Source organism: Myxine glutinosa, chromosome 11 (genome assembly GCF_964187855.1).
Source record: "Myxine glutinosa chromosome 11, kmMyxGlut1.1, whole genome shotgun sequence".
Classification (NCBI taxonomy): Eukaryota; Metazoa; Chordata; class Myxini; order Myxiniformes; family Myxinidae; genus Myxine; species Myxine glutinosa.
In genome coordinates, this window is record NC_136271.1 from 95,053,607 (window position 1) to 95,081,189 (window position 27,583).

The 27,583-nt window shown below is 50.4% G+C and overlaps 1 protein-coding gene across 1 annotated transcript; it reads right to left on the minus strand.

Moving 5' to 3' along the window:
* Positions 1 to 184: 184 nt before the first annotated feature.
* On the minus strand, positions 185 to 26,664 carry LOC137412490 (protein mono-ADP-ribosyltransferase PARP6-like). The gene is made up of 7 exons (XM_078786294.1): positions 26,601 to 26,664; positions 26,251 to 26,299; positions 25,053 to 25,165; positions 19,074 to 19,146; positions 8,411 to 8,483; positions 264 to 271; positions 185 to 211 (listed from the first exon to the last, which is right to left on the minus strand). The coding sequence occupies exons 1-7, from the start codon at positions 26,657 to 26,659 to the stop codon at positions 185 to 187; spliced, it is 402 nt and encodes a 133-aa protein (XP_078642420.1). The 5' UTR covers positions 26,660 to 26,664.
* Between the last annotated feature and the right edge of the window lie 919 nt (positions 26,665 to 27,583).

Here is a 27,583-nt window from a genome sequence, read left to right on the forward strand (position 1 = left end):
AGGAAAACATTGTGGAACGTCAGTTGGTCAAAATGAAACCCAGCTTACTTTATACAACAACAACAACAACAACAGGCATTTAGAGGCCATTTTCCCTGCTGGAGCGGGGTTAGCCTTACTTTATAAATGAACTTTAAACTTTCCATTCTAAAATTCCTGAAGATTACCTTGGAGGGTTGTATTTTCACGTTCCGATGACGAACTCGGATATCTACACAAAGAAGAAACACAACATTTGAACAAAAGAAGCACAACTGATGTACCTTGGGAACTGAAATAGCAAATAAGAATATTGTTGAATATTAATCGATTTCTACTGGAATGACGAAGAAAAGAGAACTTCATTTATGCAGATGTGTAATTCACAATAATTTTGACAACTTTGTACTCTACCATCTAAATATCAAGTGCAGTTCATAAACTAGAGCAATGTGACTGTATATGCCTCTGCGTAGTCCCTGCCCATGACAATGGGTAGATGCCCTCGTTCACTGTCCTAAAAATAAATAAGTTTGGTTGAAATCCCTTCAGCTGTTTTAAAGTATCCCGTTTTTACCAGACATGACGGTGTTCACATCGATCAGTAAAGCAGTTTCAGAGGTTTTTTTTTTTTTTTAAGCATTCAAGCTAATATGGCTGCCAACCCACGTGACATATAACATCGAAAATGTATACTCTGCATATGTATGGGTAGGGGATCACGTTTGTGAAGTTTTGTGTTCATCGGACAAGGTTCGTTTTCCTATGTACACGATGGCTGCCAAACCACGTGACCTACGGCGGGCGTCATCATTTTAAAATTACATGCAACAATGGTGTTAGATGACATTTGTAAAATTTTGCATCGATGGGGTAAGCGGTTTCAGAGATATAATCATTTAATATTTTCCTTCACTTCAATATGGCTGCCAAACCATGTGACTCATGATGTCATAAATTTAATATTTCAATACAAATGGGTCAGAAATCATGTGCATGAAATTTCAGATTTTTAGGGCAAGACATTCAATTAAAACATTTATGGCTGGTATACCACTTCACCGATATTATGCATTGGTTCCCCATTGGCAGTCGTTGACAATGTGCCAAGTTTCAAATTTTTCCATTCAGCGGTTTCCGAGAAATAATTTTTCATCATTTGTGTTTAATCCAAGATTGCTGCCATGGCACGTGACCTATGATGTCACAATTCTCATAAAAAAAAACATGTATGGGTGTCGTTCCTACCCTGAAAATTTCGTCTCAATCTGACATGTGGTTGCTAAGAAACACGAGGTTTAGACTGTACGGACGGACGGACAACCCGAAAACATAATGCCTCCGGCCACCTTTGGGGGCGGAGGCATAAAAAATTAAAATGCAATAAATTGCATGGGATGATAATGACGAATATTATCTACTAACAGAAGTACCCGGCATTGCCGGGCGGGGGAGGGGAGGGGAGGGGAACGGGGGGGAGGGGGGAGGGTGGGGGAGGGGAGGAGAGGGGAGGAGAGGGGGGGGGAGGGGAGGAGAGGGGGGGGGGGAGGGGAGAAGAGGGGGGGAGGGGAGAAGAGGGGGGGGAAGTACCCGGCATTCAGTGTATAAACGTGAGGGAGAAGAGGGGGGAGGGGGAGGGGGAGGGGAGGGAGGGAGGGGAGGAGAGGAGGGGAGGGGAGGAGAGGAGGAGAGGGGGGAGGGGAGGAGAGGGGGGAGGGGAGGAGAGGGGGGAGGGGGAGGGATGGGAGAGGAGAGGGGTGGGAGGGGCGAGGGGGAGGGGGAGGGGGAGGGGGGAGGGGAAGGGGGGAGAGGGGAGGGGGAGGGGGAGGGGAAGGGGGGAGAGGGGAGGGGGAGGGGGAGGGGAAAAGGGAGGGGTAGGGTGGAGGGGGAGGGGGAGGGGGAGGGGAAAAGGGAGGGGTAGGGTGGAGGGGGAGGGGAGGGTGGAGGGGGAGGGGAGGGGAGGGTGGAGGGGGAGGACGGAAGGGGGAGGGGGAGGGGGAAGGGGGAGTGGGGAGGGGGAGGGAAGGGGAGGGCCAGTCAACAATGACGTTGCAGTTCTCATGGTCGGAGAGCAGCACAACAATCGCGACATCGTCCTGAATCTTCGCAACAGCACGAAGCGGATTTTGGAGACTCACCGATCCTGTGACGCCCTCCAGTCCCGGCGTTGCCGGGTGGGGGAAGGGAGACCCGTACATTCCCAACCCGTACGTTCGCCCTCTCGACTGAAGCTCACTCGGACAAAAGCCTCGCACAAATTACACCGTGAAGGCCCAATGGCCATGTCTATGCCACAAATCAAGTACGTGAGCGAGTCGGGCGCACTGAATTGAAAATATATAGAACGCTCATACTCCGTGAAAAGTGAAGCCAACTGGCGGCGGAGATGGAACATCACGTGATCGCTCTGAGCGAATCAGCGCGCTGCTCTGCCACCGGTCAGAATCCGTGTATAATATTCCTCGCTGAAAAAAAATCTTTGTGAAACATGCTACTATCTATGCTAAATCATGCTAAATCATGCTAAATCATGCTAAATGCTAATCATGCTAAAATCTATGCTACTTGCTGTGAGTTTATGGCGGCAAGGAACATCACGTGATCGCGTCATGAACATCATTCGTGATCACGTCATCACGTGATCGTGATCGTCATCAATGAGCGCGAATGAGCGAATCAGCGTGCTGGAAATTTTCCTTCCTTACTCATGGCGTAAATAAATATACCGGCGTAAATATGGTACATTATTAAAAAATAAATGTACTACAATATTTTTGAAAAATTTCATTGGTTGCTAGGAGATGGCAGCATGTAAAAACCGTTTGAATATTTGAAATACAGTTTGATCCAGAGGTAAGTGGTATGGTCTTGCTGGTTGGTGGACACGATATGTGTAAGGGAAATTATTTTGGTGTCCTGTATCTGGTCGTGCGAGTTGGTGAACACGGTAAATTTAAGGGAAATGATTTTCTGTCATTTTCTGTGGTTGCTTCTCCTTCCCCGTATTTTTGTTCATTTTATTGTTTTTTTCCACTCTCTTGAGTTGTGGGCCTTCCTTGAGTGGTATTACATTCATCATTATCATCATTGGAATGTCTGTTGTAAAGATACGGACATCAAGTCCGTATCTTGACGCAGAGAGCATCAAGCACCATCTTTTTATACGAGGCAACGGCAACGGCAACGCACTAACGCAGACCTCGCTCGGCCCCGCCCACAGCGACCTCGCCCGGCCCCGCCCACAGCGACCTCGCCCGGCCCCGCCCACAGCGACCTTGCTCGGTCCCTCCCACAGCGGAATCACCTTGCCCTACACGGCACTATCTATATATTATTCGTACAATGCCGGGTACTTCTGCTCGCTGAAAAAAAATCTATGTGAAACATGCTACTGTGGCGGACACGAAAGCTCACTGGCGTGATGGCATCATTCCGCGCACCAAGTGGGCGGAATGTATATCCCGAGGGGTAGGCGTGGCCTCGGGATATACATGGGGCTCGCAGCCCCGAGCTCCTCAGTGCTACAGTGGAGCTCTTCCAATAAAGACTCTTTCTTATTACCTGCGTTGTCCGCTTCAGTCGTCCGCTTCAGTTTCAGTCACAGACAACGCAGTTGTGGTCAAACTCCCCGAGTTCTGGGAGGCTCAGGCCGAGGTCTGGTTCGTTCAGGCCGAGGCCCAATTTCGGTTTCTGCGCATCACGAGCGACGAGACCATGTACTTCCATGTGGTCGCCTCCCTCGGGCCCGGCACAGCCGCCCGCGTCGTGTCTGTCCTGAGGAACCCACCAGCCAACCACAGGTACGAGGCGATGAAGCGTCTCCTCCTCGCCACGTTTGGCTTCACGGAGGACGCAAGAGCCGACCGCGTCCTGGACCTCCCCTAGCTCGGCGACACGCGACCGTCGGTCCGAATGGACCATATGCTGTCGCTGATGGGCGACGAAACCCCGGATTTTCTATTCCGAGCGTTATTTCGACGTCAGCTGCCGGCACGAGTACGCCTCGCGTTGGCCGGTTCCGTGATAACGGAACCCCGAGCTCTCGCTGCCGAGGCCGACAAGTTCTTCGCGGCTTTGGACACGCGGGTGAGTTTCGGTGCGGCCGTCGCGGCTCCCGGGGCTGTGGCTGCACGCCCTACTCCGAGCCCGAAACTGCTGCGGGTGACCACCCCTACTACGCGACGCACCGCGTGGCCGCTGAACCTCCTGCGGGTGACCACCCCTACTACGCGACGCACCGCGTGGCCGCTGAACCTCCTGCGGGTGACCACCCCTACCCCGACGGGCGCCTCGTGGCATACGCCACGCCACGCCCACCTCCGCCGAAAAAACCGCAAGCCTGGTGCCGGTTTCACACCAAGTTCGGCCACGAGGCTCGGCAGTGTCGCCCGCCGTGCTCATTCGGCAGGTTGGGAAACGCCAGGGCCGGTCCTCGTTAGTGACACTGAGCGCCGGCCGTTCAAACAGCCTACTGTTCATAACGGACACCTTATCCGGGCGCCGTTACCTGTGCAACATGGGAGCGCAGGTGAGTGTCGTTCCCGCCGGTACGTCCGACAAGCAGACCGCGGGCCGGGGCCCCGCGCTGCTTGCTGCCAACGGTACGTCCATACGCACATACGGAAAACGCTGCCTCTCTCTGCGGTTCGGAGGGCAGGTTTTCTGGTGGTCGTTCGTCACTGCCGACGTGCCTATGGCACTGCTTGGCACAGACTTCCTGTGTGCCAATGGCCTGTTGGTGGACGTAAAGCACAGAAGGCTCGTCCAGGCCGAGACGTTCACCTTGCTCGCTTGCGCGCTGCCCGCCTCGTTGAGCAGCTCCCGGAGTGGCTCATCGAGCGGCTCGCCGAGCGGCTTGCTGAGCGGTTCGGTTCCGGCCAGGTTGATCTGTACGCTTCCGGCAGCGGACGAATTCACCCGCCTCCTCGCTGGCTTCCTGGCCCTCACGCGGCCCACCTTCTCGGCGGGGGCCGTCAAGCACGGGGTGGAACACCACATCCCCACCGCCGGGCCACCGGTCTACGCCCGGGCACGCCGCTTCGAGCCGACGAAGCTCGCGGTAGCTAAAGCGGAGTTAGCTACGCTGGAGCGGCTCGGCATCGTGCGGCGCTCCGAGAGTGCTTGGGCGTCGCCGCTCCACATCGTGCCAAAGCCCGGCGGGGGATGGCGACCGTGCGGGGACTACCGGCGCCTCAACGACGCCACCACCCCCGACCGCTACCCCGTCCCCCACATTCAGGACTTCTCTGCCCAGTTGGCGGGCATGTCCTTCTTTTCAAAGGTGGACCTCATACGCGGCTACCATCAGGTCCCCGTCAGGCCGGAGGACATCCCGAAGACGGCGGTCATCACTCCATTCGGACTTTCCGAATTTCTTTGGATGCCCTTCGGGTTGAAGAATGCGGCTCAGGCGTTCCAGCGACTAATGGACAGCGTCTTGCGCGACTTGGATTTTGTGTACGTCTACCTGGACGACATCCTCGTCGCCAGCGCGTCCCACGAATAGCACCTCCACCACCTCCGCACGCTCTTCGAACGCCTGGGCCAGCATAGCCTCATCGTGAACCCCGCCAAGTGCCGGTTCGGCGTCGCCGACATTGACTTTTTGGGGCACCGCGTCACCAGGCACGGGGCCGTCCCCCTACCGGCCAAGGTGGAGGCGGTGAAGGGGTTTCCGCACCCCCGCACGATCAAGGGGCTCCAGGAGTTCCTGGGCATGGTAAACTTTTACCATCGGTTCCTGCCCCGCATCACCCAGCTCCTGCGCCCCCTGCACGAGGCCCTCCGAGGGAAGCCGGGCAAAGGTGACGTTACCTGGACTGAGCAGATGGACGCGACGTTCGCGGGCGCGAAGCTCGCCTTGGCTAACGCCACCATGCTCGCGCACCCAGCAACCGATGCACCGATCGCCCTCACCACCGACGCCTCAGACTACGCGGTGGGTGCGGTGCACGAGCAATGGGTGCGTGGTGCCTGGCAACCGCTGGCGTTCTTCAGCCGGCAGCTTCGCCCGCCCGAACGCCGTTATAGTACCTTCGACCGCGAGTTGCTCGGGCTTCACCTGGCGGTCAGGCACTTCCGCCATCTGCTCGAGGGCCGTGCGTTCACGGCCTTCGTCAACCACGAGCCACTGGTCTTCGCGATGGGCAAGGTCGCCGAGCCGTGGTCGGCCCGGCAGCAGCGTCACCTCTCGGCCGTGTCCAAATATACGACGGACATCCGGCACGTCGCGGGGAAGGACAACCCGGTGGCGGATTGCCTTTCCCGGTCCGTCGCCCACGCAGTCCACCTTGGCATCAACTATGCCCGGATGGCGGCGGACCAGGCTGCCGACCCCGGCGTCCAAGCCTTGCGGACCGCCGTCACCGAGGTGCCGTTCGACGGCGCGGGCACGGCCCTCTTGTGCGACGTCTCCCTCGGGCGGCCTCGCCCCATCGTGCCCGCGGGCTGGCAGCGCCAGGTTTTTGACGCCATCCACGGCCTGTCCCAACCGGGCACAAAGGCCTCCCAGAGGTTGGTCGCCGACAAGTTTGTCTGGCATGGCCTCCGGAAGGCCGTCCGCGGCTGGACCAGGACGTGCCTCGCGTGCCAGCGCGCGAAGGTGCACCGACACACCCAGGCCCCATTGGCCCCGTTGGCCCCGTTTACGGTGCCGGAACGTTCACGTGGACCTGGTGGGACCTCTGCCCCCCTCGCGGGGTTTCACCCATGTCCTCACAATGGTGGACCGCACCACCCGGTGGCCGGAGGCCGTGCCTTTGGCGGCGACAATGGCGGCGGACGTCGCACAGGCGTTCATCGCCACCTGGGTCGCCCGGTTCGGTGCCCCCTCGGACATCTCGTCCGACCGCGACCCCCAGTTCACCTCGGAGCTCTGGGGGGCGGTCGCGCGGGGGCTCGGGGTCCAGCTGCACCGAACCACGGCCTACCACCCCCAGGCCAACGGCCTGTGCGAGCGGTTCCACCGCTCGTTGAAGGCCGCGCTCCGGGCCACCCTCCGTGACGGCGGCTGGGTCGACAGGCTCCCCTGGGTCCTGCTGGGCCTCCGGACGGCGCCCAAGGACGACCTGCGCGCATCCGCGGCGGAGTTGGTCTTCGGACAACCGCTGCGGGTGCCGGGCGAGTTCCTCCCCGACCCCACGGCACCATGGCCCGCGGCGCAGGAGCGCTCCGTGCTGTAGGAGACAGCCCGGAGGTTCGCCCCGGTACCGACGGCGCACCACGGGCACCCGCCTACGCACGTCGCCCCGGAGCTTCGCACTACGGAGTACGTCTTCGTCCGGCATGACGCCCACCGGACACCACTGCGGCCCCCGTACGACGGGCCTTTCCGCGTGCTGGAGACCGGGGTGAAACATTTCACCTTGGACATCGGCGGTACTCCCGACCACGTCTCAGTGGATCGCCTCAAGCCGGCCCACATCGACGTGGACCACCCACCGCCGGTGGCTCGGCCCCCGTGCCGGGGCCGCCCCCCTGCGGGCGGACCCCGGCACCGCCCAGGCCCGCCGCCCCCCGGTCCTGCACCCATCCCGGGTGCAGCCGGAGGCATCCCAGCTGGCATCCCTGCACCCCGGACGCCGCCAGTTGCCAGAGGGCACTCCGGCCGGGTCATCCGTTTGCCCCGCAAACTGGCCCTCCAGGTGCGCGGGAATTCTGGGGGGGCGCCTGTGGCGGACACGAAAGCTCACTGGCGTGATGGCATCATTCCGCGCACCAAGTGGGCGTCGGCCACGCCCGAGGGGTAGGCATGGCCTCGGGATATACATGGGGCTCGCAGCCCCGAGCTCCTCAGTGCTACAGTGGAGCTCCTCCAATAAAGACTCTTTCTTATTGCCTGCGTTGTCCACTTCCCTTCTTGGTAAGCAAGTCGTGCGCGTAGCATCGCACTACACTACTATCTATGCTAAATCATGCTAAATCATGCTAAATGCTAATCATGCAGAAGTACCCGGCAAAAACGCAATTGCTTTTCGCTCTGAAATACGTGCGAACGCGTAACTGAGTTAATGGCGGCAACGAACATCACGTGATCGCTCTGAGCGAATCAGCGCGCTGCTCTGCTACCGGTCAGATTCCGGTCATAATATTTCGCGCTGAGGTAAAAATATGGTAAAAAAATATTATGAAATAAATATTTAGGTCGGCCATGTTCGTCCCAGGCTCAATGGCCATGTCTGTGCCAAATATCAAGTACGTGAGCCTCTCCGTTTAGGAGTCTACCGGTAACATTACACACACACAAACTGTGTTTTATATGCTGTATATAGATTTCAAACTGGCAAGGATCATTTAGAAGAAAATAGTGAGTGGCGTGGAAATATACAAGGAGTGGAGGGAACAGAGCATGCGTGGTTTATGCAAGTTTGTGATCGATACACACGAGCGGATATTTGCCATGTCTTCATTTAATTTTAACACCATGACTCACCGGAGTATTCACAGGCGATGTTATAATGTGGCGACGTACGTATACCCTTTCGGTATCGTGCTCCATCAAATACCTAAACAAGAAAGAAAGACAACATCAACAACAACGAACACAACAGGTGGAATCAATAGATTCTTGCATGTATCGAGTGAGTGGGAGATTACAAACTTAATGAGGTCCACTTGTTATGTGTTCTCACCCACAAACTGATGCCATCAAGCAGCAGGATAGCTTAAAAGGCCTTTTCACGGCCAAACTACTCGGGAATTATATGCAAGCCTTCAAGTTATCAGATGATCATGATTATCAAACTTGTCACAGGTGAAGTGACACGAGCTCTCCAAAACCTATCATGGCACAGCAGCATCATCTATCTATAATTCCAGCAATCTGTGTGTGTGTGTGTGTGTGTCTGTATGCGACCGCTGTTTCTCGACAACTACCGGTCCGATATACTTGAAACTTGCCAGGTATATTGCTGGGGACCCGAGGATGTGCCTTTTCAAGGTTTTAAATTAATCGGAGAAGTAGTTACCGAGCTATGTCCAAAAAACGATTCAACCAATCAGAGAGCAGCGAGCTATCACGTGTGCCGAACGTGGCGAACAGACTCTGCCTCGGACGGCACATTTGAGAGCGTATTCATTTATTTCCCGTCGGCAAACTATGTTGGCGCTATGTTGGCGTTAAACTATGTTTTAAAACTAATTAAAACTAATTTGCGATTCTTTCGCTTTGCGATGCGATTTGCGATTGCGTTAAACTCGCTCGGGCGTTAAACTATGTTTTAAAACTAATTAAAACTAATTTGCGATTCTTTCGCTTTCCTGCGCGTTTGTGCACGATATGGCGATTTCTTTACCAAACTCCGCAAGCCGTTAGCTTTGGACCAAACCAATTCATGTAAATAGAGGGGGGGATTGTCACCGTACTCGCAAGCCGTTCGCTTTGGACCAAACCATTTCATGTAAATAGAGGGGGGGGGGATATAATTTTAGATATATATATAGTACGGGCATGCCCTAGTGTCCCTACAATGCAAGAAACTCACATTAAAGATGGGTTGCACACCACCCGCTAACCTATTCATCGTCACAACCTCATTGCGGCTGTCCATCACCCTAAGCATGGCATTGCTACCAACATCAAGCAACGCCGAATGGAACGAGATGGTATTCATAGAATACTTACCCTGCGCAGTCTTGAGGAGGACTTGGTGCAAGCCAACTCTTCTGTTTTTTAAGGGTTTTTTTTTTTTTGATTCAATACGGCACACGGCACTCATTACCGCACACATATGCAAACGATTGCTTAACCTCGCTTTTCGGTTCCCGAGTGCAGGGTAACAAGTGCAGAACTTCATCCGATCAATATGAAATTTATTGAGCGTAATCTGGGGATATATTGGTGGAGAAAAAAATAATAATGATGACGTCATCGGACACGTGTTTCGGCCGCCATATTTGGTTTGACACAAAAGCCTGAAAAAAACACTAAAACACATCCTGGCGAGGGTCTGCGATCTCTGATTGCTCTTTCTTGTTTTCCATGTAGAGGTTTCGGAGATATAGTGGTGCAAAGTTTTTCATTTTTTTCCAAGATGGCGCCTGTACTACGTGATCTATGATGTCATAATCATCATTAAAAAAAATTATACGGGAGGAGGCGCTCCCATGGTGAAGATTTAGTGTCCATCGGACAAACAGTTGCAGAGGAATTTTTTTTTTTTCATCCTGATCCAAATCAAGCGTTGTACTTGTCGAATTATGACGTCTTATGACACGACGTTCTTCTTAACTCCTTTGACATTTCAAACTACAACCTTCACTCACGATTCTGCTTCAAAGGAGGAGTGTGTATCTACTCTAACATCAACACGCCTGCTGTACGCCTTGTGGACCTCGAATCCCCAAACTTTGATGTCATCTGGCTTAAGATTTGTCTCCCGACCATCACTGTTTTTCTCTGTTTCACTTACTGCTCTCCCAACTCCACAAACTTCACAGCTTTATTTGACTATCTTAATTGCTGCCATGAGACCATGACATCCGAACACCCTCAAGCAGAATTCCTCTATTTAGGAGACTTCAATGTACACCACAGGGAGTGGTTGAAATCATCCCACACAGATGTTGGGGGAGTTGAAGCTCTTACATTTTCCATTCTCAATGATTTGGAACAAATTATCACCCACCCTACCCATATTCTAGATCGTCATGACCACTCGTCCAATACTTTGGATTTGTTCTTTACCTCTAATCCGTTGCGTTACAACTACACAATCTCACATCCAATTGGTTCTTCTGACCACAATCGTGTGAACATCACTTTACTTACCACCACTCCTTCGGCAACTGCTCCGACTAAACGCCAGTATTGGCATTTCAATAGCGCTGACTGGACTGGTTTATGAAACTTCTTTGCTGACCTTCCCTGGAAAGACTACTGCCTCTCCTCGGCCGATGCCTCTATCTCTGCTGAACGTATAGTTGAGGTTATTGTTGCAGGAATGGAGGCTTATATCCCCTTCTCTTTCAGGTTTACCTCTCCTACCAACTCTTGGTTCAATAATTCCTGCTCTGCAGCCATTCGTGCACGAAATGTGGCATATCGGACATGGAAAAACTCTTCTTCCTCTGACTCACATTCAGCCTTCATATCTGCAAGAAACCATTGCAAACATGTTGTTTGTGAGGCGAAGCATTCCTTTATCCAAAATAAATGTGACAGCCTCTCATCTTCTTCCACTAATAGATCTTTCTGGTCATTAGCCAAAAGTATCTCCAACAACTTCTGTCGCTCTACCTTTCCTTCACTGTTCCGTTCTGATTGTACTATAGCTGTTTCTCCGACTGACAAAGCAACTGTTTTTGGTTCTCTTTTCTCCTCTAATTCCACTCTGGATGACTCCAACATTCCATCTCCCTCTGATTCACCCCTTACCAATCCTATGCCCCTCCCTATAATCTCTTTCCATGCAGTCAAAAAACTACTCCTCTCTCTGGACACAAGCAAGGCATACGGACAACATGGCATTCCTCCTTGTGTCTTGAAGGAGTGTGCTTCAGAACTTGCAGCCGTGCTTGCTCGTTTGTTTCGTTTTTGTTAAAAAACCCAAACTTTTCCTCTTTCCTGGAAACATGCCTTAGTGCAGCCTATTGTTACGGATTCGTCACTTCCGTCTTTGTGGTTGTCATCCACTTGAAGCATTTTTAGTTTCATGTGCTATTATTGTTACAGTTTGAGTGTGAAATGGAGATAACTGTTTTCAAAGGTAAAAATAATGTCTCAGAAGGAAAACGAGACTGGGTGAGGGGGAAAACGGAAGAAGAAGAAGAAGAGGCGGGTGAGCAGATCGAGTGAGATCGGGAAAGGAAGGCCTATCTGCTTCGAGGTGTCGAGCGGACGCTGGTGGACAATGGTCACGAGCGGATATTGGTTTCCCCGGGAAAGGGATTCCTGTGACAGTGTCGTTATTGCTGTGGCAAATAACCTGCGTGACGAGTTTTGCTTTTGGTTCCGAAAGTGAATCATCGCTGGAGAGCGGGTACGCCTCCATTACCGGCCCGTCCGTCATTTCACCTCGCGCCAGCCATTTTGCCTCGCACCGGCCCTTCGCCTGGTTCTTGTGTGTGTCGTGGATTTCACTTGGGAACTCGCAGTTCTTCGCGGTTCTCCGCTTGGGAGCCGCTGATCGTTCATGTCAGCGTCATTGTCTGGTGAACCGAAGGTGTGAATTCCCAGTCGCCTTTTGGGTGAACTTTTACCGGACCGACGTCGGCCCGACACCTCACCAAGCGGCTCGTCTGCAGCGTCGACTGTTAGCCGTTCTGGGTTCAGGTCTCAGTATGACCTTTTCTTGTGATCGTGAGAGCCAAGGGGATCGACTTTGGCCTGGTATCGTGACACAGTGACTTTGGGGGATGTTACCGATTGCTCACGTGGGAATACCGTGAGTTATTGATTCAGGAAATCGGTGGTACCATCATAGAAATTATATGGTGTTTGCTGTGCAAGTGAGGTTTTCTTGTACGTGCGTTACTTGTTATTATTGTGTGGTTTTAATACAATACTTGGTTTTTGTAACAATTGATTGGTGTGGTTTCACCATTGGTCATTGGCACACATAATAGCACATCTTTCTGCCGTGACTCCTTTCGGGGCTCGGAGGTACACCGTGGCCGGGGTTTGGGGAGGAGCACGTAACACTCTTTTAAAGAAGGGTGATCGTTCAAACCCTTCCAACTACCGTCCTATTGCTCTGACTTCTACTATTTCCAAAGTCTTTGAATGTCTTCTCAATAACCATTTCCTCAAGCATCTTGAATCCCACAGTCTTCTATCTGACCATCAATATGGCTTTCGCAAGGCAAGATCTACCGGTGTTGTCTTTTCTTGCATTACAAATGTCTGGGCCTCTTCTCTGAGAGACTTTGGGGAATCCTTTGTTGGAGGTCTTGATATCTCAAAAGCCTTTGACAGAGATTGGCATCGGGGTCTGATATCCAAGCTTCCCTCTTTCGGCTTTCCTCCTTCACTCTACTCTCTCATATCGAGCTTTCTCTCTGACCACTCTATCTCTGTAATTGTCCATGGCTAAACATCTCCCTCCTTCCCGGTAAACAGCGGTGTTCCTCATGGTTCTGTTCTGTCTCCAACACTCCTCCTTCTTTTTATCAATGACCTTCTTTCTTCTACAAATAACCAAATGCACTCATATGCTGATGACTCAACGTTGCATTCCTCCATGTTTTTCCCATCTGCCCCATCTTCCCTCAATCGATCTGCATCTCGTTTGATCACAACCACCTCTTTAAATTCGGATTTGGACAAGATTTCCCAGTGGGGCAAATGTAACCAGGTTAAGTTTAATGCTTCTAAAACTCAATTTCTTCCCATATCTCTCTCCAAAACTCCTGTCGTCTCTCCAATCTTCTTTGAAAGTTCCACAATTACACCATGTGATACAATAAACCTACGAGGTATTACCCTAACTTCAAATTTATCTTGGAATCCACACATTACACAAATAGCTGAATCTGCCTCGAAGAAACTGGGAGTCCTGTTCAGATGTCGAAGATTCTTCTCCTCTCAACAGTTGCTTCAACTCTATAAAGGATTGAGTCGTCCTTGTACAGAGTACTGTTCTCACATCTGGGGAGGTTCTAGTTCCACATACTTACTGGACAGAATTGAATTAAAAGTAATTCGACTTATCAACTCTCCCAATCTGACCTCAAAACTTGACCCACTCGAACTACGCCGCAAAGTTGGCTCTCTTTCTCTTTTCTACAGATATTACTTCGGTTTTTGCTCCCAAGAACTTGCTGCTTGCATACCTCCACCTTTAGCAAGACCACGGATTACTCGACAAGCCACTACATCTCATGATTATTGTGTGGCCATTGGCAACTCAAGGGTGGGCCGTTATGATGTTTGTTTCTTCCCCTCCACTGCCAAACTCTGGAACTCTTTACCTTCACATGTCTTTCCTAACACTTATGATCTTCCCCTTTTCAAAAAGCAGATTCTCTGCTTTCTCAAAAACTATGAGACTATTCTCTCCTTCTTTACTTTTCTCGATCAATGCAGCTCTTTTATTTGGCCTGGCCTCGATGAGGACGACATAGTCTGTGCCTGGAGCGTTCTACATAATAAATAAATAAATAAATAATGGAGGGACCTATGACATCATTATTAACATATCTTATTCCCCATGGGGTGTCCTTGACAATGAGCCGTTTCAATTTTTTTTCGATAAAGCAGTTTGGGAGATATAGTGCAACGTTTTTCCAATATGGCGTCCATACCATGTGACCTATGACGTCATAATTATCAGCAGAAAAATCTTCAGGCAGAAGCGCTCATTTTTTTTTCTTGTATACTGAATCAAGGCTCGTGAAAGAGCGAACATTTATTTCACAAACAAAGCAACCAGACAAACAAAATATATTAAAAGAGGGAGTGGAAGACAAGATGGGGAGACAAGGGGAAGCACACAAACATAACATTTGAGAGCAGGGAGATGTGTGGGAGGGAGAGGGCTTGGGGGGAGGAGGTGTGGGAAGGGGGTGGGAGAAGTATAAAACACAAGGACACAAAGGACTTCCCGGACAGAAGTTGGTGTTACAAAAAAGTGGATTTGGGGTGAAATTAGCGGGGGTAGAAAAGATCAAGGTTTTGGATGGGGGAAGATAAGAGATGGTGGTGAACAGCTGTTTTAAAGACCTGGAGGGTGGAGTGGGATTGAAGAGAGTGAGGGAGTTTGTTCCAGAGGCGGGAGAAAAGAGGAATTGAAGGAGTGAAGGTGAGCAGAGAGTCTTGATTTTGGCAGTTTAACCATAAGAGGGTTGCAGGCAGATCTTGTGCGACCTGTAGGAATATTTGGGGGACAGAGCCCAGAGAGAGCTGGGGGGGTGGGGGGGGGGGCAAGGCCAGAGAGGAGTCGGTAGAAGACGGAAAGACCACCAACCTGCCTGCGGTGAGTGAGTGAAAGGCCCTTGGAGTTAGCTTCATCGCGGGAGATTCCAATGATTCTGAACGTTTTGGTTTCAACAGCGTGAAGACGAGCTAGGTGCGAGGCAGGAGCACCAGCCCATAGGGGAGAGCAGTATTCCATTGAGCTGCGGATGAAAGCCTTGTATGTGGTGAGGAGCTCAGGTGTGCCAAGGAAGGACTTCGCAAGACGGAGGATGCCCAGTCGGCGACTGGCTTTGGAGGCCAGATTTGAAATGTGGTTTTCCCAGGAAAGATCATGGCAGATCGTGAGACCCAAAAGCTTGAGTGACAGAACTTCTTGGAGAGGATTATTCAGAAAGTCTTTTCGGATCTGGGAAAAGGTCTTTTCGGAGAGACATCGTAAGAGTGTGAGATTTGTCAGGATTGAAAGACATGTTCCACTTCTTTGCCCAGTCTGTGATTTTGTCCAGGTTTGCAGAGAGTGAGGAGGCTGCAGACTGCCGATCTGAGGGATGAGGAATGGAGCGACAGAGAGTAGAGTCATCAGCCAAGAGATAGAGAGGATTTTCAAGAGAGTCAGAGAGATCATTGATGAAGACCAGAAAAAGCACAGGGCCCAGAACACTGCCTTGGGGAACTCCAGCCTGAACAGGAAGAGGAGATGAGAGAAACCCATTCAGGGCCACACGTTGACTACGACAAGAGAGGAAGTCCGCCAGCCATGTGTGGAGATTTCCATGGATACCAAAGGAGGAGAGTTTGGTGAGCAGAGCGGGGTGCCAGACCGTATCGAAGGCACGTGATATGTCAAGGGAGACAGCTCTAATTTCCTGTTTGGCATTGAGGACCTTCATCCATTGTTGAGAAAGCAGAAACAGCATGTCCAGAGTAGAGTGACCAGGTCTGATACCAAATTGATGGTCAGAGATCAAGCCATTGGAGAAGAGGAAAGATTTCATATCTGAAGCAATGATGGATTCCATGACTGTGCTGATAATTGGGAGAAGGCTGATTGGTCTGTAGTTGCTGGGATCTGTTTTTGCATCTTTTTTGTGCAAAGCGGTGATGTTGGCTGATTTCCAAGCAAATGGCAGATGACCTTGAGCAAAAGAGAGGGTGAAGAGAACAGAGAGATGGAGTGAAAGAGCGGAAGAACAGGATTTTAGGACCCGTGGGCTGACGCCGTCAGGTCCAGTTGCAGAATCAGAGTGAGGGTTGACGGAAACTTTTCCACCTTGTCAGTAGGAAAGGACACGGAGTCCAGGAGCAGCTGGGTACGACTGGGTACGGTGGGTACAGAGAGGGATGGGTTTGGGACACAAGACTTAGAGGCAAACACAGAGTTGAGGCATTCAGCTTTTTCACGTGCGGAGTCAGCCGTGTCGCTGTCCTTTGGTAAAATTTCATGTCAATTGGACCAACGGTTGCCGAGAAAATGAATTTTGAAAATGCAGACATGGCACACGGCACAAGTACGCAACAGATTGCTTAACCCCGCCTTTCGCTTCATGAGCGCAGGGTAACGAGGTAAGAAGGGTGCCACAACCGATCAACTCAATTACACTCACATTTAGGTCTTCTCCAAACCTATTGTTTGAAATCAGCAGTTTGGGTTCCGCCCTGATAATTTCACTCTCCACATATTACTGTTATGATCTCAAGAATGGATTGATGCATTGAATATCAAACAAAAGCTCAGGACCATCTATTTGGACATTTTTCTGCCAGACTCGAAGTGAATCTTGCGGCCCAAGCTATCTTCCAGGGGATTCAGCATTTCTTTCTTGACCGATTGGGTTTACTCCATGAAGGGCGGCAGAACATTTCCTTGTATAGCATTCTGTCTTCGACTCTAACTCGACCGGCTGGCATCCCTCAAGGTAGTGTACTGGGATCAGCCGCGTTCTTGGGATAAAAACAATGGCCTGGTTGCACGAAACCCCCTTAATATAACCTGTGGCTATGGCTTCTCCTCCGCTCCCACATTTTGTTCAAATGTGTGCTGTACCGTCCACCAAACAGTGAGGACTCCATTTACATCTCGCTGTCTTAACAACATGGACCAACTTATATCCACTCATCCCAACTCTCTCTCTTCCTCATATGTGGCGACTTCAACTGTTATCATGCCAGCTGGCTGGGCATTGTCACAATATCCACAACCAGCCACGGCACCTCAGCACAGGGCTTCTGCAACTCATTGGGACTGACGCAATCTGTCAATTTCCCGACTCGGATCTCAGTCAACGGGACAACATCTCTTCTAGACTTGGTTATGACCAATGTCCCTGCAAATGTCTGCTGTTCTTCTTCTGCTCCAATCGGTTCATCTGATCATTTGCTTGTTAAAGTGGATATCTCTCTGGCCATTCTCAGAGAGCCTCCTCAGCGTCGACGAGTCTGGAATTTCACACAGGCCGAATGGCACGGTCTTCATGCAGCCATCAAACACCTGGACTGGTCTCCCATCTCTCCTGCCTCTGACAACTCATCCTGGGAATTCTTCCAAAGTAAATTGCTCTCTCTCTCATGCACAGATGCATCCCATCGAGTCTTCAGTTGTCATATCACACTGGACACTCCACTTTTAAACTTCCTGTCCCATTTGTACACCTGCTGCAGCGATAAACAGATGCAATATGGTGATGTATGTTTATCGCTGTAACAGGTGTACGACTGGGACAGGAAGTTTAAAAGTGGAGTGTCCAGTGTGGCATACGCTGCTCACTCGAGCCGGCTTCACACAGTGGACACACCAGAAATGGTTGCAGAAGTTGAGCGCGTGCTAAGGGAAAACCGTCGCATTACGCTGAATGAAGTGGTCTCTGAATTGAACATTAGCCATGGTTCAGCACACCATATGATTCACAGCGTGCTGGGGTTCCACAAAGTGTCTGTAAGGTGGGTGCCGAGACAACTCACACCCGAACTGAAAGAACGGCGAATGGAAGCATGTGAAGAACTTCTGCAACGCTACGAAACAGAAGGCGACGCTCTCTTACAGCGCGTAGTGACTGCGGATGAAAGCTGGGTCCACTACTTTCAGCCAGAAATGAAGAGGGCAAATACAGAGTGGCGCCATTCAACTTCACCGAAGCCCAAAAAATTCCGCACACAGCCGTTTGCTGGAAAAGTGATGCCGCTCTTCTGGGATAGCCAAGGCCCACTTGCAGAGCATAACATGCCCATAGGGACCATAGTCACCAGTGCATCACACTGCAACCTCCTTAAAAATCATCTGAAACCAGCAATCAGATCAAAACGTCGTGTACTACTCACTACCGGTGTTTTGCTGCAGCATGACAATGCTCGGTCCCATACTGCCCGCGCTACAGCTGCAACAATCGAGGACCTGCATTTTGAATCTCTTCCTCATCCACCCTACTCGCCAGACCTCACCCCTTCAAATTACCACGATGAAGAGGACCAAGCGGTGGTGCAGGAATGGCTACACAAGCAGGCAAAAAAATTTTTTTCGACAGGAATCCAGGCCTTAGTAAAGCGTTGGAAAAAATGCATTGAACGCAATGGAGATTATGTTGAAAAATAACAGTTGTTACACACGTACATGCAATAAACAAGTTGTGAAATTTTTTAAAGGTTACTTATTGCCTGCCCCTTGCAGAACATGTCATTCAACGCATTCAAGTCCCACACTCAACGCCATTCCACAAGGATTGAATGGGGAATCATTGAATCTCCATATATGGCGCTACCCTTTGCGTGAAGCACAGCAAGTGTGAAGCAAACACAGAGCTCCATGGCCTGATGATCATCTAGGTCTGAAGGATGGCCACATCCTTGGTGTTCTCCACAAAGCCAAGTCCTCTTTGAACCATCTCATCTCACAAGTATGGAATATACAATATTTTTCCCCAATGCAGGCTGGTGAAGCTGACTCTCTCTTTGCCCCTCAACAGAGGCAGTCTCAAGGACTGCTTCCCACTCCGTGTAAGCAGATTGGAGGTTTTGCTGTCTTTTCCCATCTCTGCTCCAATGTTTTCCAATTATTTATGAAACCGAACGGAATTGGTATTTATTACCAGGGAAATGTGCATTATTTTCACCAATCTCAAACAGCACATCTTTAACATGGACGTCAAATCTCACAGAACAGCCATTGTAGTAATATCCACAACCAAGCACACAAGTTGGCCTTGCACAATAAACCTGCAGATTACTACTAGCCTCATGACGTATTTACCTCACGGTTGGTGCAGGAAAAGTTCAACAGGCCTTGGTGAATAATGGAATGCCAGTTCCAAACTTTTGATCCACTGGAGGACAGAAACAGTTTACATCAGGAATAAAACACAGCAGTCACAATAAGCAAAGAACGTGTACATATTACTGCAGGTTGGGAACACACTGCATTCATTCTGATGAATGAGTGAAGACATGTGTTTAACATCGAAAATATATACATAGTCACGTGAAAAAGTAAGTACACCCCATGTAAAGTTTTGACTTTTTCAACATATTTCAACCTACAGCTATTTGATCTTCATTTCAACAATATTGACAGATAAAGGTGATATAATATAACAAATATCATGAATCATTTACATTTTGTAGTCCATTGTATAATTTAAATAAACATAAATGCAAGCTCTTAAAAGAAGAAGCGTTTGCAATTTTACATTCAATGAAGTTTCAGTTTGGAGATATTAAGAAAAGCAAGATATAAAGAATGAAGTACAGGCATGAGGAAATTCCACTCCATGAGCAGATTTGCGAATGAGGATTGCAGTGAAATCGTATTCGTACTGAACCCGGGGTGATGCTCGCTGCTCGTTGACACCGCTAGGGGCGCGACTATAAGACCCGCTGCTGCGGACGGTGCTCCGAGACTTCTCCTGTGACACGTTACATCTGGTAGACTCGCTAACGGTACGCCAGCATAGAATATTCAGCTTGCTTGCATTGAATGTTATGAATGGTCCCATGTGATGCCACATCGTATACTTATTGCATTTCCTGCATTACAGGATGATGTCATGATCTAAATGGAATTAAACCACAAGTTGGACTAAAGTTGTGTGGACCTGATTGGTTTTCCACAACACTTAATTCCATTTAAATCTACCGACATGGCTGGCAACAAGACGCTGGCGGTTGCCATATTCTGCGCCGACCCGCAAGCCCCGGATGGTGGCTTGCAACTGAAGCACTGGCTCAGAACATTGGAGAATCATTTCGAGGAGCCTGAGACCGCGCCGACGGCTGCCGCGAAGCTAGCAACGCTTCATTCAAAAATCGACTACAAGGTGTACAATTCCATCGCTCAATTCGCGACGTACGACCTCTCAATCGCGGAGCTCAAACGGCTGTACATAAAGGAAAAAAGCCCGGTGTATGCACGATATTTGCTGCGAACGCGACGTCAGCAACCCAACGAGGCGATGGACCACTACGCCCAGGAGCTCCGGCAGCTCTTGCTGGACAGCATCAGGGAGCCACGGACTCCCGCGCAGTCTCAGGATGATCTTCTTTTAGACGCCTATATTGCAGGGGTCTCCTCCCAGGAACTAAGGCTCAAGCTCCGAGAGAAGACCGACCTGACCTTCGCTACGGCACTCGAGCAAGGGAAAGTATACACCGAAGCGCGGATGCAATCGAACACCTATGATCGCACGTGCCTCTTGGCGGGAACTACGCTACACGCCCGGCCGGAGAGTGCTACCGCCGAGGACGCGGACCTGCTCGTGGAACTCCGGGATGCTCCGGAGGAAGACCCAGTCCTGACGGCTGCCGCTACGGTCAGACCCAAGGCCTTACGCGGGGCCGCCTGCTTTTTCTGTGGGGGGCCACGTCATGCCCGGCCCGTGTGTCCGGCACGATACCGCAATATGCCATTTGTGCTCGCAAAAGGGACATTACGCGAAAGTGTGCAGGAAAACGGCACGCGGCTCGCGGCCGCGCGCGACCTTGAATGGGCTCATTGCGGAGCCTGCGAGCCGAGCCCGAAACCCGGCACCTTACCCGGCTTCGAAGGGCAGGGCCCCTCTCTGCGGGCCCCTGGGCGCTCAGACGTCCTTGGCGGGCGTCACCGGACAGCCACCACAGTCTCATCCTCAATCGGGCACGAAGTACGTGTCCTTGACCAAACTCCGGGCCACGCAAGGGGCTTTGAAGCCTCGCCAAGCCCCAGCGGAACGTTCTCCTGGTGTCGTCCACGAGCTAACGGTGGCCCTCACCCCGGAAAAGGCGATTTCGAATACTACGGAGGCCTTTTTCTGCCAAAAGTGTCAAAAGGCGTTTTCAAATACTACGGAGGCCTTTTCCCGTCAAAATTGTCAGATTTTGAATCGCGAAACACCGGAATGCACGGGAAAGCCCTCTGATGGCATTAATGGATTCCCCATGGACAACGAATACTCCGGCCACGACCGCAAAACTGCTGCTGGCATAGGATCCACCCGCTAGGCTTGTCCGACCCATTCGGGGGGTTCAGTCCCACTCCCAGCAGGCTCGTCCGGCCTGGCTCAAGCCCTTATTCCCCTCATGGTCGAAGGCCATTGTGTTCGGGCCTTGGTGGATACAGGGTCTACGGATAGTTTTATCGACCAGCGACTAGTGCTCAGGCATGGATGGCGGATCTGGAGGTCTACGAGACAGATCTTCATGGCTTCCCAGGGGCTTCGACTCAGCACGAAGGGGGAATGCCGATTGAAACTCGTGCTAAAGGGACGGGTTTTTCCTGATGTACACCTTATGGTTTTACCTGCTTTATGTGCTGATATTCTGTTAGGACACGATTTTCTTAAGCTGCATGGACGTCTGGTAATGGAGTTTGGTGGGGTGACACGCTTGTTGTGGGGGCGGACGACGCGCTTGCGGTGTGTGCCCTAGCGCAAATGGACATCCAGCAGCTTTCGCTGTTCCCCAATCTAACCTCCGACTGTACCCCTGTCGCGGTGAAATCACGGCGCTACTCTCGCGCAGACATGCAATTCATTGCGGACGAAACGGCTCAGCTCTTGAAAGACGGTATCATAGAACCTAGCAGGTCGCTGTGGCGCGCCCAGGTCTTGGTGGTGCGAAGCGAGGCCCACCGCAGACGCATGGTAATCGACTATTCCCAAACGATTAACCGCTTTACACAGCTGGATGCCTACCCCCTTCCGGGGATGGACGCGCTGGTGCAACAGGTGTCCCAGTATTCGGTCTATAGCACTCTCGATCTCCGTAGTGCGTACCACCAGATCCCTATCTCTAGGGCGGATCGTATCTATACCGCTTTTGAGTCGGGGCAGCGGTTGTACCAATTTACTCGATTGCCTTTTGGGGTAACGAACGGGGTCGCTTGTTTCCAGAGGGCCATGGATGACCTCATTGCGAGGGAGCACTTAACCGATGTTTTCTTCCACCTCGACAATCTTACGGTTTGTGGATATGACCAAGGGCACCATGATGCTAATCTGAAGCGCTTCCTTGAGGTCGCGCAGAGGTATCACTTAACTATGAACGAGGATAAGTGCCAATACTCCCTACGCACGATAGATCTTCTGGGGTACACCGTGACCCATGGCTCTGTCGCTCCGGATAAGGAGCGTCTGCGACCTTTGCTCGACATGGCCCCTCCCTGTGATCGGGCGTCCCTGAAGCGCACCCTCGGGCTATTCGCCCATTACTCCAAATGGGTGCAAAATTTCTCCGCGAAACTTCGCCCCCCTCGTGGCCTGCGACACCTTCCCACTGAGTCCGGCCGCATTGGCGGCCTTTGAAGGCCTTAAGGCCGACATCGCCCGAGCCGCCGTGGCGACAATCGACGAGAGCGGATCTTTCGTCCTCGAAAGTGACGCCTCGGATCAGGCCATCACGGCGACCCTCTCCAAGGAGGGCGTCCCGTGGCTTTCTTTTCACGGACTCTTACCACCGCTGAGCGGAGACACTCGTCCGTCGAAAAGGAAGCGTATGCGATCGTCGAGTCTATTCGGCGATGGCGCCCGTACTTACTCGGGCGGTGCTTCCAAATCATCACGGACCAGCAAAGCGTTGCGTTCATGTACGACACCTTACACGCCCAGCACATTAAGAATGAGAAAATCACTCGCTGGCGTATCGAACTCGCCGACTTCTGTTACACCATCAAATATCGCCCGGGGAAGGATAACCGGGCCGCTGATGCCTTATCACGACCGGCTACATGCGCGGGTATCACCTCTTTGGAGGGCCTACGTGTGCTGCATGCCACTGCGGGCCATCCCGGCGTAACGCGTTTCGCTCATTTTGTGCGGTGTGGCAATCTCCCATACTCGATTGACGATATCCGCCGTAACTGTCGCGACTGCGCTATCTGCGCGGAAATCAAACCGCGTTTCTATAACCCTCCCATGGGGACTCTGGTTAAGGCTACGAGGCCGTGGGAACGCTTGGCGATGGATTTCAAGGGCCCATTGCCGGTGTCGAGCAGCTCTCGCTATCTGCTCACTATCGTCAATGAGTACTCGCGATTCCCCTTTGCTTATACATGCACGGACATGACTGCTGCCACGGTGATGCGATGCTTACAGAACTTGTTCTCAATGTTCGGGTACCCGGCCTATGTCCATACCGACCGGGGTGCGGTCTTCTTGTCTCAGGAGGTGCGCGGCTATCTGCTCCAAAATAACATTGCTTCTAGTTACACCACGCCGTACAGACCCCAGGCTAATGGGCAGATCGAACGCTTCAACGGGATTATCTGGAGGGCCGTCATGCTCCACCTCTGGACCCTCAGCCGGGGCCTCGATAAATGGGCTTGGTCGCTACCTGCGGCGTTGAACTCGATCAGGGCTCTCCTGTGTACGGCAACCAACCAAACTCCCCACGAGCGACTTTTCCACCACCCCAGGAGCACGGGGTGTATACGGTCTTTGCCCAATTGGCTCGCTGGGCCCGGGCCGGCCTACCTTAAACGGGCGGTTCGCGCGAGCAAGTACGACCCCCTAGTGGACAAAGTGCAGATTCTCCAGGCTAATCCTGAGCATGCTCGTGTGATGACGGCTGATGGCCGTGAGACTACTGTCTCCGTCCATCACCTTGCCCTTGCGGGGTCGCCGACCTGAGTAGGGGATCGGACGAACCGATCGAACCCATCTATGAGACTATGGCCTCTCCCGACGCTCCCATCGCCGAAAGTCTACCGACCCTCCCCTCGCCGAGTCTACCAGGGCCCGACGACTTGGAGTTACCCCCTTTGTGGCGCCCTGATGGCCTCCCTGATGATGGCGCCTCCGACCCTGATGGCGCCTCCGACGCCGGGGACACAGGGATACGTGATGCCGTACCCGGGGAATTTCGGACGCGTGCTGGCAGAGAAATTCGCCGCCCGGCCCGATACGGTTGGGTCGACTGATGTTCCGCACCCTGTTCGTGCTGACGCTCGCTCGCTTCTAGCCACACTGCCGTATAATTCTGACGGGGGGGAGAATGTAGTGAAATCGTATTCGTACTGAACCCGGGGTGATGCTCGCTGCTCGTTGACACCGCTAGGGGCGCGACTATAAGACCCGCTGCTGCGGATGGTGCTCCGAGACTTCTCCTGTGACACCTTACATCTGGTAGACTCGCTAACGGTACGCCAACATAGAATATTCAGCTTGCTTGCATTGAATGTTATGAATGGTCCCATGTGATGCCACATCGTATACTTATTGCATTTCCTGCATTACAGGATGATGTCATGATCTAAATGGAATTAAACCACAAGTTGGACTAAAGTTGTGTGGACCTGATTGGTTTTCCACAACAAGGATGAGTCATAAATTCATCATATTAATCCTCAAAACCAAACGGAACTGGACGCAGTGGAAGCAAACACAATGTCCACCTCCCCGGAAGTTCAAGAGGACATCGCCTTCGAAAGTTCATGGCCACAGGTTTGTGGGACAGTGAAGATGTGTCCAATCAAATCAATGGTGAGTACTGTGGTGAGGATGCAGAGGCTTTCCCAACCAAACTGCCCACTTTACTCTGGGTCATGGAATGTCGACCATTGTCATGAAAACTTGTTGATTCAGTCCCCTGAACTGCCACGTGTTAAATTCATTGGGAACTATTTGAAATATAAAAAATAATTGGAAGCTATTGATGTTGTTTTCCATGTTAGGCCTCAAACATTCTGTACACCACTCGCATAAGCAGGTACATTTCGTAAATAATGCAATAAAAAAAATACAGATCGACTCTTCATACTTACTGGAAGGCAAAGGCACTCCCATACATTCTTCTTGCTGAACAAAATTCAGCATCTCTTTCACTCAGAGCGGTGAGGAACAAAAATTGATTCCGTGTCCTCATGAAGCCAAGTTTCTGTGGAAAGATTGACAGACAAAGACATGTGGAGAGAGAGATGGAGGAGACAGATAGATATGGAGAGAAAGAGAAAAACGTATTAAGCGAGACAGCAACACAGGTACAGAGAAACAAATATGAATGGGCAAGGCCATTCCTTTTCTCTCATCAATCATTTGACAGAAAGTACAAATTACAATGTAAGAATATGATTCCAAACGGTGTCGTCCGGGCGTCCGTCAACTTTTGGTTTCTGCCAATTTCAAGCAGAACGGCTCGTCCGATTAAATCCATTTTTGCAGTGTGTGTTGCGGTTGAGTAAAGGAAGGTTCCTTTCGAAAATGGGTGCGCTGCGATTTTCAATATGGCCGCCACGGCAGCCATCTTGAAATTGGTTTCCGATTAAATCATTTCCGATTAAAGCAGCTTGTCCGATTAAATCATTTTTGCAGTGTGTGTGTGACAAATTGTGTGTGTGTGTGTGTGTCATAACAAATTATCATCAATGCTTCCTTTCACCATGCGTGGGCTGAGGGGTTATGCCCGCTTTGCGGTGCTATTTATTGATTTTGTCATCAAAATGTGATTGGGAGAGAAGATTACTCTCTATGTCAAGTGGCTCTTTAAGAAAGGAAAGCATTCAAAGTTAATGATTAAGGTACACCCTCTTACATGATATGTGCGATTCACCTGCTTGCACATGACAACAGGTACAATTAAACTCAGTGCAGAAAGTACTCTGAAGATTAGGACGGTTGTATAACAATCACTGAATAGTTTAAATATCAGCTCATCTAATTGCAAGAAGTCATATCACGTGGCCTACACATTTGAGCATCTTAAGATTGTAACAGTTTCAAATGAGCAAAAACGCGCTACCTGCGCAACAAATACCACATTGACATTCCATTTTTATATTTATTAATTATGCCTGGTTGCTCTTGGCCGTTGAGCTCTACTAATCCACCTTGGTCCACAGAAGAAAAGTAAAACAGGGTATTTGGGTTTTCTTACTGACAATTCAAAATTAAAATCAATTATTCTGTTGTAGATCAAAGTATACAATTCAAGGTGCTGAGAGCATGTTGGAGGTAGTGACTAACCTGATTGATGGGAAGTTTAACAATCGGGATAGTGACGCTTTCAATTACCCTGCAGGAGCAATACAAAAGAATATATACTGAATGCTTCGTCTTACTTGCAACTGGGCAAACCACTAAATGTGTAACATCTGGTGAATGCAATTGCATGTTATTGGTGAAAAGAATGTGGTGGAAATTCACACAAATTCAAAAAAAATTCTCAAAATTCACACAAATTCAAAACAATTCTCAAAAATTCACACATATTAAAAAAAACTTCTCCAAATTCACACAAATTCAAAAAAAATTCTCAAAAATCATTACAACTGGAGATAATAATGAATGCATTGCAATTTGAGATCAAATCTTACCATTTCAGCAGAGGATAGGCCAAAGGATCCTTGTTCTCCAAATGCTGTTTTATTTCCATGGAGGTGCACTTAAAAGGAAAATTCAACAAAACAAGACATTTTGTTTTGACAGCATACAATGAAAAATACAATGTGGCATCATAATATGGATCCTCTTTTAAAAAAAACGTCATTAAACTTTTCCAGGGGACTTTTGAAACACGTCAACAAAGATGTTTCAAAGCACCACTTGTTGGAAGCTGAGGGATGCAGTGCAGCAGATTTCTCGAGAATAGGTTTCATCTTCACGAAGTTCAGAATGTAGTGCAGTGACTCGTTATTTCCTATGACACACGACCATGGATGTACTCATTCACGTCTCGGCAACACATGACCACGACTGACCAATCGGCAGAAAATCCTAACAACACTTCTTCTCGCTCCACCTCCAAGGATACGCAAGAAACTTTGGCGCAGGAGGAAGCCATTCGGCCAATCATGCCTGCATGACACTAAAACAAGATACCATAACCCATCCACACACAAGCTACTTCCAAGTCCTGCCAATATCCCCATACCTCTCCATCTCCAATGTATCTAGACACCAAATTCAAACTTTTGTTTTGGGCTTATGTTCTTGTTCTTTGGGCACGTGGGGTCTCATCCATGCTCAAAGCCAACAACTGTCAAAATGAGCTGTTTGTGCTTGCCCTTGTTAACATCCCACACTTTCACTCTTTCAATACCGAATTGCGATATCTTCCAGATGTTTTTCATCGTGCCCTGATTAGGTTAGCCACAAATACGATCACTTGCCAGCGATTATGGAAAATACTGTACTGGAGTAGTTGACACAATGCACTGGTTTACGTTAAAACGGCGTTCAACACAGACATAACCTCCACAAGCACCAGTGGTAACCACACAAGCCTCGGCTGGTACAACCCACTGATGCTGATGTGGAGGTCTGTGCAGCTTAAAGAACTTGGAGCCATGCCATCTGA